Source organism: Meriones unguiculatus, chromosome 19 (genome assembly GCF_030254825.1).
Source record: "Meriones unguiculatus strain TT.TT164.6M chromosome 19, Bangor_MerUng_6.1, whole genome shotgun sequence".
In the NCBI taxonomy this organism is placed as follows: Eukaryota; Metazoa; Chordata; class Mammalia; order Rodentia; family Muridae; genus Meriones; species Meriones unguiculatus.
Window position 1 is genome coordinate 44,437,203 of NC_083366.1, and position 16,097 is coordinate 44,453,299.

A 16,097-nucleotide genomic window follows, 5' to 3' on the forward strand; every position below is an offset into this window, starting at 1 on the left:
ATGCCAAACCCATCAGAATCACACCTGACTTCTCAACAGAAACTATGAAAGCCAGAAGAGCCTGGATGGATATCATGCAGAGCCTAAGAGAACACAGATGTCAGCCTAGGCTACTGTACCCAGCAAAATTCTCAGTCCTCATAGACGTAGAAAACAAGATATTCAATGACAAAAACAAATTGCAACAATACCTACACACAAATCCAGTGTTACAGAAGATACTAGAAGGAAAAATACAACCCAAGAAAAAATAACTACTTTCAAGAAATCATAGGAAATAAATAACCTCACTACAGCAAAACAAAAATATCCAAACACACAAACACACTACCATGCCCAACATCAATATCAAAGGATCTAACAGCCACTGGTCATTAATCTCCCTCAACATCAGTGGACTCAATTCTCCAATAAAAAGACACAGACTAACAGAATGCATGCATAAACAAGACCCAACAATTTGTTGCATATAAGAAACACACTTAAATCACAAAGATAGACATTACCTGAGAGTAAAGGCTGGAAGACCGTTTTCCAAGCAAATGGACACAAGAAGCAAGCAGGAGTCGCCATCCTAATATCTAATAAAGTAGATTTACAACCAGAGATAGAGAAGGACACTTCATGATCATCAAGGGAAAAATCCACCAAGAATATATCACAATCCTGAACATCTATGCCCCAAATGCAAGGGCACCCACATTTGTAACAGAAACTTTAATAAAACTTAAATCACACATAGACCCCCACACAATAATAGTAGGAGACTTCAATACCCCACTCTCAACAAAGGACAGGTCAACAAAACAGAAATTAAACAAGGAAACAATAACTCTGACAGAGGTCATGAATCAAATGGACCTCACAGACATCTACAGAACCTTTCACCCAAACTCAGAAGAATTTATCTTATTCTCAGTACCTCATGGAACCTTCTCCAAAATAGACCATATAATTGGTCATAAATCAAGCCTCAACAGATAAAAGAAGACTGAAATAATCCCTTGTATCTTCTCTGATCACCATGGACTAAAACTGGACCTCAATGGCAAAAATAGCAAAAGGCCTATACACACATGGGAACTGAACAACTTGCTTGTAAATGACAGCTGGGTCAGAGAAGAAAAAGAAAGAAATTAAAGACTTCCTAGAATTCAATGAAAATGAAGGCACAACATACCCAAACTTATGGGACACAAAGAAAGCAATGCTAAGAGGAAAGTTCATAGCACTAAGTGCCTTCAAAAAGAAATTTGAAACATCTCATGCAAGCAACTTAATGGCTCACTTAAGAGCCCTAGGAAAAAAAGAAGCAGACACACCAAAGAGGAATAGACGGCTGGAAATAATCAAACTCAGGGCTGAAATCAATGAATAAGAAACAAATAAAACAATTCAAAGAATCAATGAAACCAAGAGCTGGGTCTTTGCGAAAATCAACAAGATAGACAAACCCTTAGCCAAACTAACTAAAAGGCAGAGAGAAACTATCCAAATCAACAAAATCCGAAACAAAAAGGGGGACATAACCACAGACACTGAAGAAATCCAAACAATAATTAGGACTTACTTTCAAAGTATATATGCCACAAAATTTGAAAATCTAAATGAAATGGACAATTTTCTTGACTGATTCTACATGCCAAAGCGGGATCAAGACCAGGTAAACCAATTAAATAGTCCTATATCCCCTAAGGAAATAGAAGCTGTCATCATAAGTCTACCATGCAAAAAAAAAAAAAAAAAAAACCCAGGGCCAGATGGTTTCAGTGACGAATTCTACCAGACCTTGAAAGAAGAGCTAATACCAATACTCTTCAAACTATTCCACAAGATGGAAACAGAAGGAACACTACCAAACTCATTGTATGAAGCCACAGTCACCTTGGTACCTAAACCTCATAAAGACCCAACAAAGAAAGAGAATTTCAGGCCAATCTCCCTCATGAACATTGATGCTAAAATACTCAACAAAATACTTGCAAACCCAATCCAAGAACACATCCTAGACATCATCCACTACGACCAAGTAGGCTTCATCCCAGGCATGCAGGGGTGGTTCAATATACAGAAATCCATCAATGTGATCCACCACATAAACAAACTGAAGGAGAAAAACCACATGATAATCTCCCTAGATGCTGAAAAGGCATTTGACAAAATCCAACATCCATTCATATTTAAAGTATTGGAGAGATCAGGGATACAAGGCACATACCTGAACATAGTAAAGACGATATACAGCAAGCCTATAGCCAACATCAAACTCAATGGAGAGAAACTTAAATCATTCCCACTGAAATCAGGGACAAGGCAAGGCAATCCACACTCTCCATATCTTTTCAACATCATTCTTGAAGTCCTAGCTAGAGCAATAAAACAATTGAAGGAGATCAAATGGATACAAATTGGAAAAGAAGAAGTCAAAGTATCACTATTTGCAGATGATATGATAATATACCTGAGTGACCCCAAAAACTCTATCAGGGAACTCCAACAGCTAATTAACACCTACAGCAAAGTGGCTGGATACAAAATTAACTAAAAACAAAACAAAACAAAACAAAACAAAACAAAAAAAGCAGTAGCCTTCCTGTATACAAAGGACAAAAGGGCTGAGAAAGAAATTAGGGAAACAACACTCTTCACAATAGCCACAAAGGACATAAAGTACCTTGGTGAGTACCTTGGTGTGAACCTAACCAAGCAAGTCAAAGACTTGTATGAAAAAAATTTCCAGTCTCTGAAGAAAGAATTAGAAGATATCAGAAAATGGAAAGATCTCCCATGCTCATGGCTTGGCAGGATTAACATAGTAAAAATGGCCATCTTACCAAAAGCAATCTACAGATTCAATGCAATGCCCATCAAATTACCAACACAATTCTTTACAGACCTGGAAAGAAAAATTCTCAACTTCATATGGAATAACAAGAAACCCAGAATTGCTAAAACAATCCTCTACAATAAAAGATCTTCAGGAGGTATCTCCATCCCTGATCTCAAGCTGTACTATAGAGCAATAATACTAAAAACTGCATGGTACTGGCATAGAAACAGAATGGTGGATCAATGGAATTGAATAAAAGACCCTGACATAAACCCACACACTTATGGACACCTGATTTTTGACAAAGATGCCAAATCCATTCAATGGAAAAAAGACAGCATCTTCAACAAATGGTGCTGGTCTAACTAGATGTCTACATGTAAAAAATTGAAAATAGATCCATACTTATCACCCTGCACAAAACTGAAGTCGAAGTGGATCAAAGACCTCAATATAAAACTGGACACATTAAATCGGTTAGAAAAAAAAGTGGGGAAGAGCCTTGAACTCATTGGCACAGAAGACAACTTCCTGAACAGAACACCAACAGCACAGGCTCTAAGAGCAACAATCAATAAATGGGACCTCATGAAACTGAAAAGCTTCTGTAAAGCAAAGGACACTGTACTCAGAACAAAATGACAGCCTACAGACTGGGAAAGATCTTCACCAATCCTATATCTGACAGAGGGCTAATATCCAGTATATACAAAGAACTAAAGAAGTTAAACAGCAAAAAAATCAAGTAATCCAATTAAAAACTGGGGTACAGAGCTAAACAGAGAAGTCTCTGTAGAGGAATATCGAATAGCAGAGAAACATTTAAAGAAATGCTCAACCTCATTAGCCATCAGGGAAATGCCAATCAAAACAACCCTAAGATTTCACCTTACACCCATCAGAATGGCTAAGATCAAAAACTCAAGTGACAACATGCTGGAGAGGTTGTGGGGAAAGGGGAATCCTCCTCCACTGCTGGTGGGAATGTAAACTTGTACAACCACTCTGGAAAGCAATCTGGGGCTTTCTCAGACAACTAGGAATAGCAGTTCCTCAAGATCCAGATATACCACTCCTAGGCATATACCCAAAAGAGTCTCAAGTACACAATAAGACATTTGCTCAACCATGTTAGTAGCAGCCTCATTTGTAATAGCCAGTAACTGGAAATAGCCCAGATGCCCCTCAGTGGAGAAATGGATGCACAAATTGTGGTATATCTACACAATGGAATATTACTCAGCAATAAAAAAAAAAAAAAAACAAGGAAATCATGAAATTTGCACGTAAATGGTGGGATCTGGAAAAGATCATCCTGAGTGAGCTATCCCAGAAGCAGAAAGATGCGCAAGGTATATACTCACTCATATAAACGTATAATATAGGATAAACCTACTAAAATCTGCACACCCAAAGAAACTAATCAAGAGGGAGGACTCTTGCTAAAATGCTCAATTCGTATCCAGAAAGACAAAGAGGGAGAAGGAGAAAAAGAGGGCACAAGTCAGGAGCCTGACACAGAGGACCTCTGAAAAAATATCTGCCCAGCAGACTGTCAATGTAGATACTGAGACTTATGGGCAACTGTAGAGTGCAGGGAATCTTAGGAAAGAAGTGGGAAATAGTAAGATCTGGAGAGGACAGGAACTCCATAATGAGAGCAACAGACCAAAAAAATCTGAGCACAGGGGTTTTTCCTGAGACTGCTGTTCCAACCAAGGACTATGCATGGAGATAAGCTAAGATCCCTGCACAGATGAAGCCCATGGCAGTTCAGTATCCAAGTGGGTTCCATTGCAATAGGAACAGGGACTGTCTCTGACATGAACTGATTGGCCTGCTATTTAATTTCCTCCCCCTGAGGTGGAAGCAGCATTACCAGGCCACAGAAGAAGACACTGCAGCCACTCCTGATGAGACCTAATTGACTAGGATCAGAAGGAAGGAAAAGAAGATCCCCCCTATTAGTGGACTTGGGGAGGGGAATGCAGGCAGAGGGTAGAGGAAGGGAGGGATTGGGATGGGAGGGGGGGAACCATGGGGTGGATACAAAGTGAGTAAAGTGTAATTAATAAAGAAAAAAAATAAGCATGAGCCTTTTAGAGGACCCGTTGTAGTAGGCTCCCATCATGTTTCCTCTCTTCCACTGCTTCTGGTGTCTATCCTGCTTGCCATTCTGAGTGAGATTTAAGCTTTCTTCCTAAGGTCCTCCTTATTGTTTAGCTTCTTTAAGTCTGTAGCTTTTAGTACAACTATTCTATAGTATAGGGCTAATATCTGCTTATACGTGAGTGTATGCCATGGGTGCCTTTCTGTTTCTGAGTCATTCAGGGGGTTATCTTTTCTAGTTCCATCAATTTGCCTGCATACTTATTGGTTTCCTGTTTTTAATATCTAAGTAGAAAGGCTCTGCCTAACAGGGAATTGAAGCAGATACTAAAACTGACAGCCAACCTTTGGGCAGAGCACAAGGAGTCTTATGGAAGAAGGGGGATAGAATGATATGGAGAGGACAGTAGCCCATAAAGAGTCCAACAAGCCCAAGGGGTCCTGCATAGACTGATGCACCAACGAAGGACTATGCATGGAGAGAACTTACACCTCCTGCTCAGATGTAGCAGATTGGCAACTCAGTCTCCATGTGGGTCCCTGCGTAAGGGGAGCAAGGTGAGTAAGGGGAGCAAGTTCTGGCATGAACTCAGTTGCCTGCTCTTTGATCACTTGCCCCTGGAGATGAGACTTTGCCAGCCTACAGAGGAAGAGGGTTCAGACAGTCGTGATGAGACTTGATAAGCTATGGGCAGATGGCAATAGTGAAGAACACCCCCTTTGTGCAGACTAGGAGAAGGAGATAGAGTAAATACACACTTAATGCTGTTGTAGACATACTCCTTACAGGATGCCATTGTGGCACTCAAGTTTTATCTCTTTTCTCCTCCTTGATTCTGATTTATCTTGACCACAAAACATGTAATTATCAGGAAGAGAGAACTTGTTTGTCCAGCCCTCCTATTGTCTAAGCATTATATACAGGTAGCACTGGAATTGCTTAAACAATGTTTTCAAACATTAATGGTTTCTGAAAATCCGTTATTTTTTTTTTTACTGTAGTGAGTCTACTGCAGTTTAATTTAGTTCTATTCCATTCACTGTGCACATCTTTATTAAATAAGTCATTTGTTGTAAATGACTTAATTAATTAGTGCCCTGTCCCGCTTGCTCTGCTTTACAAAGGTTGGTGCCTTATTTGATATGTGAAGTTGTCTTACCTAAAATCTGACTCATGATGATGTCTATTAAACTATAAGGCGCTACCAGAACTCATCCACATTCATTGTTGAAAGATGCCTGAAGCCACAGAGGTACTTACAAATTTCCTGAATGTATCTTTAGACATGGCATTGATGTGTTCAGACAGTATGATGACATCATCAAAAAGGTCTACGGTGACCATTTCACTAAAGCTACATCCGGTGCTTTTCGTGGGTGCAGAGGCCACATTCTCCCACAGGAAGAGGTTTGACACCAACAACATGTGCAGTGCCCCTGGTAACGAAAGACAAAACTATGTTAGGATCGATCCATCCATCTGAGGTAATCAACACTATCTCTGCCCAGTTTTTTCCACTGTACTGTTTGATTTTGTGTTTCCAGGGTAGGAAATAACTGTATTGGATGGTGATAAATTAATTCCTTGTACACATTTGTACGAATATATAGTTTTAGAGATTGGAAATTTTCTAAATTTTATTTTGCTATCAGAAAAGACTTTGAAAAATTTCAAACATTTTCAGTTTAAAATATTTTTTTGCGTACTTCTTAAGTCACTGAGTATAGAAAATTTAATATTTTGAAATTTTGTCTTGTTTCCTAATGGTCAGATTCTGCAAGACATTGGTTCTAACTGAATGTGCAATATTTGCATTTTGGCAATGACAGCACACATTAACTGTTGAGGTACATCTAGGTTGTTTCCAGATTCTGGCTTTTACAACTAAAGCTGCAATGAACATAGTTGAGCAAATGTCCTTGTTGTACGTTATATAGCATATTTCCAATATATGCCCATGAGTGGTGATATAGCTAGGTCTTGGGGTGGTGTTATTCCCAATTTTCTGTAAAAGAGCCATATTGAAGTCCAAAGTGGTACACAGGGAGGCCAGCAAACCTATCAAATCTGGTCCCAGGTGTGCCTGCAAAGACTGATGCACCAACCAAGACCATGCATGAAGAGGACCTAGACACCTTGTTCAGATGTAGCCCTTGCTTAGAATGTGAAATATTTACATTTTGACAATGACAGCACACTTTAACTGTTACTTGTATCCTCATGATTCATAGGATTAAACTAATGATTACTTGGTGCCTAGTAGTGAAAATGAGGAGAATAATGTCATAAGAAGGGTAGCATATGCTGGCTTTGATAGCTCACAGTAATAAAGCCATGCATCACTGTTTCATGCAAAGACCTCAAACTGATTTTTCAATAAATTTTAGTTTTGTAATAACAGTATGTGTAGACCATGCAGTTGTTGTATTAAAGAGCTGACCAGGTTTAGATGATTCTCCCTAAGGAGAGGTGGGTGAATCAGCATCACTGTAAACTTTCATTCCACATGAACATGTCCTATACAAGCAAGCTATCTTGAGCATATGGATATCAGACCATATCCATGATGCAGAATTCAGTATCTACTGAAATTCCCGGATTGTAAAGCACAAACCTTACCTTTGATAGCATGGGCACACAAGCACAGAAGCCCTAGCAATCATTTTATCTCCATTTGTTGCTCTGAAAACAACCATCTTTAAATTTTTAAGCATGGCCCTTGTTGAATTCTTCATTAATTTACTGATTCAACACATGGATAATAACAGTAGTCATAAGATATAGACAGTCACACTCTCAACAAAAATGAAGCAATAAACACAAAAATGTTTAAAGAATGTTTTAATTACTTGGCTCTATCACTAATAGAACTTCTGAAATTAAAACAACAAAAAAACCCCACAACAACAACAACAACAAAAAGATTTGCAGAAATCTAAGTACTCTGTAAATTTTCATGACACCAGACATGTGTCTTAGCCTAAAACACAAGGCAAAGCCTGGCAATTTAAATCTGAAGAACACTGAACAAATGATATGTTTTGTTTTGTGTACGTGGCCTTTTTATTTTGTTTGGGTATTTATTGTATTTATTGGCTCTTGTTTATTTGTTTGGATTTTCATTTTGGGAGAGAAACAATCTGAAGTTGAATGACTAGAGAGTTTAGGGTTATCTAGGAAGAGTCAGGGAAGAAGACAAAACACAATCAAAATAAATTGTCTACAAAATCCTTAGTTAACAAAGGAACAAAATAAAATTAAAATAAGAAAAGCTAAACAGACTTCCCCTATCAGTGGACTTAGGAAGGGGCATGTGTGCAGAGCGGGGAGGAAGGAAGGGATTGGGATGGGAGGGAGGAGAGAACCATAGGAGGGATACAAAGTGAATAAAGTGTAATTAATAGAGAATTAAAAAAAAGAAAAGCTAAACAGATTTAAAACATAGTAAAATATGTAACTAAGAACATTTGACCACAAAACCAAACCATTATTATATAATTTATAATGTAAATGCTTATTTTTAACAAATATGATTTCTGACTTTATTTTTCTGATATAAAAATGTGTATGCATATATATATATGCATACATATGCATACGTAGGAATGTACATATTTGCTAGTAGAATTTCATCTGAGGAATTTTCATAGTCTAAGAGTAGTAAGTAATGCACACAAATATCATTGTTCTTCCTTTTATAAAATTTATGGATATCATTAATTATATTTTCTTACCAGTGTCACCTATAGAGCTTTAGAAAATCAACTATGCTTTGCACCATGATTGCAGTGTCATTCAGTTTATTGCAGATTAGTTAATAGTATAAGACACACATCCACTATCATTGTCTAACTTAGACTTTCTCTTTAGTTACCTATTGTTTTGCTATTTATAAATAGACATATAGAGAATTACTACTAACTGAAAAACCATACACTAGAATGTAAGTATACTAGAATGATTTATGGTCTGCCACTATTACTTACATTTTCTTCTTTTAAAATGTATTTATTTTTATTAATTACAGTTTATTCACTTTGTATTCCCCCATAAGGTCTTCCCTCCTTCCCTCCCAATACCACCCTCCCTCCCCCTTCTTCACACATGCCCCTCCCCAAGTTCACTGATAAGGGAGGTCCTCCTCTCCTTCCTTCTGATCTTAGTCTATCAGATCACATCAGGAGTGGCTGCATTGTCATCTTCTGTGGCCTGGTAAAGCTGCTCCCCCCCCAGGGGGAGGTGATCAAAGAGCAGACCAATCAGATTATGTCAGAGGCAGTCCCTCTTCCCTTTACTATGTAACCCACTTGGACACTAAGCTGCCATGGACTACATCTGTGAAGGGGTTCTAGGTTATCTCCATACCAGGTACTTGGTTGGAGTATGAGTCTCTGGGAAGACCCCTGTTTTCAAATTTTTTGGTTCTGTTGCTCTCCTTATGGGGTTCCTGTCCTCTCCAGATCTTACTCTTTCCCACTTCTTTTTTTATCTTTTTTTATTTTTGATTATGTACAGTTTATTCACTTTGTATCCCCCCATAATCCCCTCTCTCCTCCCCTCCGAGCCTCACTCTCCCTCCCCCTTCTTTTCGATTGCCCCTCCCAAGTCCACTGATAAGGGAGGTCCTCCTCTCCTTCCTTCTGATCTTAGTCTATCAGATCCCATCAGGAATGGCTGCATTGTCATTTCCCACTTATTACATAAGATTCCCTGCATGTTGCCCAACAGTTTATAAGACTCAATATCTGTTTTGATATTCTGCAGGGCAGAGCCTTTCAGAGGCCCTCTGTGGCAGGTTCCTAGATTATATTTTCAACTATACATGGTTTTAATAAAACATGCAAAATCCTTGATTCACAATAACTGTTGGGAAAATGGTATATGAAAAACATTTTTCTTTATTCTTATGGTTATTATTTACAATTTATTCACTTTGTATTTCAGCTGTAGCCCCCTCCCTCATCTCCTCCCTGTCCTCTTCCTTCCCTTTCCCCCCATGTTCTCCCCTATATTAACTGTAAGAATATATATTAAATTTCTTAGGTGTTCACTCCATATTTGCTACAATCCTGTTCCAAAACAGTTATACAAATCTTACCCAAAAGGCTAAATTAAATATTTCTATTAGGTTTTAAAGACTTATCTATAAACACCAGACTTTCTGAGCATAAAGAACAACTGAGATGAGGCTCCTTCCAGAGCAGTAAAATGTCTTAGCCACTTATCGAAGGCTGCATCATCAAATAGCAGAGATGGTAACGGAGGACAGTGAAGATGCTTACGCAGCATGATCTTACTGCTCTCCATTAACGAACATATCACTGGGAGACAGTGGAGAAACGGTGCTAATACATTCTAAACCCAAGAAGTAAGCCCAGAAATGTAGCATAGCCTCCTTCATTTAAAAACTATTGGCCAAAGGATTCTTTCAAAGCGAGAGTAATGTTTTGAAGTCAAATAATCAAATAGGATAACTCATGCACATGCCTGAAGAAACAACAAAAACAACAAACAACCTGCACAGATGTAGCCCATGGCAGTTTAGTGTCCAAGTGGGTTACATAGTAATGGGGAGAGGGACTGCCTGTGACATAATCTGATTGACCTGCTCTTTGATCACCTCCTCCTGAGGGGGGAGCAGCCTTACCAGGCCACAGAAGATGACAATGCAGCCACTCCTAATGAGATCTGATAGACTAAGATCAGAAGGAAGGAGAGGAGGACCTCCCCTATCAGTGGACTTGGGGAGGGGCATGCATGAAGAAGGGGGAGGGAGAGTGGGATTGGGAGGGGAAGAGGGAAGGACTTATGGGGAGATACAAAGTGAATAAAATGTAATTAATAAAAGTTAAAAAAAGAATTAATTCAAAAAAAATAACATTTCTTTCTTCATTCTGAAGTTGCTACAATTTGAAGACATTGACACTTGTGTTCACAGTAAATTACCACTTCTTAATTTCTTCAACATTGATCTCTAAGCTTTACACTTTATTCTTCTGAAAACTGCCATGGCCAATGAATATTTTTAGACACCTGTATTTTCTAACCAATTAAATAACATTATTCTATCTCCTTTCTCTTAAGTGTGACAGTGTATGTGTTTGTATGTTTTTTTCTTATGTGTATAAGTCAGAGAACAACATCAGGAGCCATTAGTTAAATACCAACTTCATTTATATTTTATATTTTGGGGGTGAAAACTCTCACTGGCATGAAACTTGCTAAATAGTTCAGTTTGGCTGGCCAGCCCAAGGACCCACCTGCCTCTCCTATGCCTGCATGGAGACTATGATCCTGAATTACTACATCTGACTCCCATTTCTCCATTTCTTCCATTAATTCAAGTGAGAAAAAATACTAATTACTTGCTGTCACTTAACATAAAGAGAAAAGTTTCTCGCTTTTGCAGACCATTGTGAACTGTCTACAATTACCTTGTAAGTACTCTTCCTAGATTTCATTTTTTCTAATCTGATGTTGTATTACTCGAAAAAATACATTAACACAAGGTATATGAGACGGGGTTCCAGCAGAAGAATTCTAAAAGCCTTAGAGAAACAACATGTTGTTCAGATATACTCAGAAGAGCATCATGGAGAGGTACTTACAGAAATATCTGTGAGTCAGTGATAGCTGCATCTCAGAATAGTTCCACCACAATAAGTGGACCACTGGAGAATGCTGCTGCGCTGGAGTCCTGATCTCTTTGTACTTTTTACCCCCTATATACTCTAGAAAATTGCCCTACGGCCGCTCACAGATGTAGCAGGAAGGAAATAAGTTATCAAACCATAGATATTTGCCCGATGACCTTCATCAGATAATGTCAACAGCATCATCGATATTATCATGCTAAAGCCAAGTTGACTTCATGGTCCACCATGGTCCTGTCAGACCACGTGCAAATTGCTAATCTTTGTCACATCTCTGCTTCCCCCAACTCTTGCATCATTCTATAACCTTTTGTACCCTTCCCACCTCGGGAGGCAGTGAAGATAGATACGTGACTTTTTCCTGAACACTGGACCACCATGTCACAGCATTATTCAATTAATTACACAAGGAAAGAAGAGTAATTTGTGTGTCTAGTCGGAACCCTTAAAAGGTAGATTTTTCTTCTGCTCATATTAGAATGCAAATCGCTGGTTCCCTCCGTTAGGTTGGCCTTTAATCAAATCACAAAGTTAAAGCTGACTGCCAGAACTATTGTACCAGAATGATGTGGGTAGACATGTCTTGCCATGGTTGTTCCTAGCATTAGCACGTAGTGCCTTTTCCTCCTGGAAACAGTGGGGCAGAAGAAGATGCCCTCATTCCCATTCAATGGATTCCACAATATATCTAACACTAGCCTTAACAGTGGTGAATGCTATGTCGAACCTTGGGGACCTTACACCCTATTTACTCTAAGCATTAACATTTTATTAAAAAAAACAGCTTGTAATTGTTGGGAATGACTTTTAATGTATGATTGAATAAAATCTTATCAATTATTTAACCACTGCCTTCATTTATTAACTCATCAGTTGTCTTATTATTCACTATCAAGTGAGTAAGACATTTAGAGGTCAGATTTACAAGTATATTGGGAAACTGTCAGCATAGTCCCTGAAGGCCTAGAACTTCCTACATCATGAATGTCTAAAATGGTATCTGGATTTTGGATTTCTGTGAGTGCTAAATAAAATCCTTCTAAGTGCTAAATAGAGTATGATCTGGTCCAATTCTCATATCTTTCCACTCTTCCAAAAAGAAAATCTGGGCCTACACTTTATAATGTATCTATAGTTAACAATTATTCTTCATGAGTGCTTGTATTTTATTTAGCTCATGCCTTGCTATGGCCCCACCAGGTGTGCTAGGTGTAGTTCACATACATTTCCCACAGACAGTTCTTTACTTCTGGCTCTTAGCTGTCCCTCTTTAAAGTAGCTGTACATCTGAAGTAAGTATTCTCTGGTAAGGCCTGGGACTGGATGAGCAACCTCTTCATAGACAAAATTCTGGGACGGCAAAGGCTGTTTAACAGTTCTTTATCCTCAGGCAAAAGCCTTCCATTGAACACTGTGTAGCTGATGTCCTGCTGAACACTCTTGTGAAATATCTGTGTTCAGGACAAAATTGTAAGCAGTGCACTCTTTGAGGAAAGGATCACTGTCCACACACAGGAAAAACTCAGCTTTGTTCATTTCACTTCTCTGTACTTATCCATTCACAGTTGCTTGTAGTCCATAGGATTTTGCGTTGAGAATGTATCTCTGATTAGATGACACTTAGGACAGTTTAGGTGGTTGTTGTATCCTTTGTTAAAAGTTACCATCAGTGTATATACTGTATCCTAAGTAATTTTTAAATAATTCATGCTGTAGAATTTTCTTTTTCCATAAATGTGATGATCCCAGGCTTCATTTTGTATAAAAGAGCGAGTTGTATCTGTATGTACATAAATATGTATGTATGTTTGTTTAAGTGTACTAGTCCCTTTTGTCTAAGGAATTTTCATAGAATTTAAATTTAAATAAAATTTTAGAAATACCATTGCTATCTATTTTATAAAATTTACAGCTGTCACTAATTCTGTTTCCTTGCCAGTGTTACCTATAGATCATAGGTAACAGAAGACTGTTAATACTGTAGTATCATTCAGTTTACCCCAGATTGGCAAAGACTGTAATACACACATTGTCTCCTTTAAACTTCAGCACCAAATCTTTTGAAAGTTGATTCTACTAGGCAAATTCACAAGACCAAGGAAACAAAAACTATGTTCCCCCCTCTTCTCTTTGGAATTGTAAAAATTCAAACACATTGACTATTGTCTTTCCAATAAATTACTATTTCTTTTAAACTACTCTTTCATTTATTATTATTATTATTATTAATTACAATTTAATCACTTTGTATCCAAGCGTTAGTCCCCTCCCTCATTTCCTCCAGGTACCACTCTCCTTCCCTCGCTCCCTGACCTAGATCCCTCCTCTGATATGGGAGGTCCTCCTCCCCTACTATCTGACCCTAGCCTATCAGGTTATCAAACTTTCTGGAGCCTCTTTGTCTGTGGCTTACTAAGGCCACCTCACCAGGAGCAGGTGATCAAAGAGCAATCAACCGAGTTCATCCCAGAGACTGCCCCTGCTCCCCTATTAGGGCACCCCCATGGGCTTCATTTAATCAGGGGTCTAGGTCCTCTCCATGCATGGTCCTTGCTTGATCCATCAATTTCTTTTTTTTTTTAATAGCTACTTTATTCTGAGTCCATGTTCTGTACATTTTTCTTTCTTCTTTTTTCTTTTTTTTTTCAATGCAGTTTATTCAGGAACCTTGAACAATCATCTGACCCTGGGGAAAGCCAGCCCACACCTTAAATAGCCTCTGGGTAGCCAACCCCAGGGTGCCACGTGGACAATGCAGATAGGTCCACATACACAGAAGCAAGCCAGCTCCTCGGCCTTAGCCAAATGTGGAGTTGTTTGTGACAGAGAGCACTCACCATTGGGAAGGTGGAAGGCAGAAACCAGCTCCATCTTTAAGGCACGGCATTACACAGCTCTCTACAGTTCCTCTTCTTTGTTTTAAACGAATCAGGAAAGAGTAGAGGTCTGATCTCTGATATTAGAAATAAATTGGGACTTTGTACTGATGTTCATTTAGGTGTCATTCACCCAAAGAGCATCAGACCCGTCTGATACCTTTTTCTCAGAGGCGGGACCTGGGGCATCAACCCGCATGCAATCAGACATGCTCTTCTCTGGGTCGAAATTGGCTGACCTTGAGTGCAGTGCTTAGCCTTGCATCCTGAACATAACATTTTAGCTACCATGCTTGGGGAGACTGTCCTGCTTCAATGGCTGTAAAGGCCTGAATGGTCATGGCTGCATTACGCTGTTGTGAGACTCTAATCTTGCATATATACCACAGGCAAACCAAGGAGACCAACACCAGAAGGCCTGCTAACGCTCCCATGCCCGCCCATTCCTTCAGATGATTCATGGCTGCAGCAATCCATGATGATAATCCTGTGGCTAGTCCTGCGTCCACTCTGGTAGAATTTACCGTGACAATGGCCACTCTCAGCTGCTCCATCGTAGTATCGAATTCTCCAGTCCAATTACCTAAAATATAGCTAGACAATTGTTAAGACAGATTTGCAGCACAGGAAAAATTCTCATGTTGTATACTAGTGACACAAAGTCCAGCATACTTTCATTGACAGCCAAGTTGAGCGATTTGCCATAGGGTATCAATTTGCTCCTGCATGAGGTCAATCCTCTGATTGAACACCATCAAGCCTCCTTTTAGTTGAGCATTAATTCCTTTTTGTACATCTAAGGCATGAGCTACATTGGCTAAAATATTATTCAGGGTCTGAGCAGTCTGCACAGTATGACTCATGGCTAATGCCGCAGTGGAAGCTCCAACAGCCGCCAATGAGATGGCAGTAACAATGGCGGCTGTAATTCCAAGATCCCTTTTCTGTCTGAAGAGAGTTATAGTGTGAGGGGCAGCAATGGGCACAGGCACCCAGCGAGGCATGCGAGTAACCAGGGCATACCTAAATTCACTAGCATTCCAGCATTGGGCAAAAAAGCAAGTATCATTACCACAATTACTTGGCTCTATCTGACTAATAATGAATAAAAATGGGGGATATAAACAAACAGGTGTGGGCTTATAGGAAATATTAAGAGAAGCCTTAACCCCCTTGTTGGAACATCCTGCATCAGTTCTAGAACTAGTAGTGGTGGTGTCCAAGGTCTGAGTAGGTTCAGGAGACCATTGCTCCTAGGGTCCAGACGTGCTCCATGTAAATTGACTAACTCCATGTTTCCTCCACTTTTGAAAGTCATTTAAGGTTCTTAAATTATGATCCATCAATTTCTAAAAGCCCCCCGGGCTCAGATCTTTGGCTCTCTTGTTCTCCCTGTGAGGCTCCTGTCCCTTCCAAGTATTTCTATCTCCCCCTTCTTCCATAAGATTTTCTGCACTCTGCTTAAAGTTTAGCTATGAGTCTCAATACCCTGCTGGGTAGAGTCTTTCAGAGGCCTTCTGTGGTGGGCTCTTGTCCTATTCCCTGTCTTCTCCCACTTCCAATGTCTATCCATTTTTTGTTCTGAATGAGGATTACATATCTACCCTAGGGTAGTCTATTATAGAGAA

General features: G+C 39.2%; 1 protein-coding gene across 1 annotated transcript in view; it reads right to left on the reverse strand.

Annotated features, from left to right (window-relative positions):
- LOC110541396 (prolactin-7B1-like) overlaps positions 1–16,097 on the reverse strand; it is a 30,291-nt gene that overhangs the window by 7,585 nt on the left and 6,609 nt on the right. Inside the window, exon 2 of the mRNA XM_060372523.1 lies at positions 6,201–6,376. Within this exon, the coding sequence (XP_060228506.1) occupies positions 6,201–6,376 (176 nt within the window). The remainder of the gene's footprint in view (positions 1–6,200; positions 6,377–16,097) is intronic.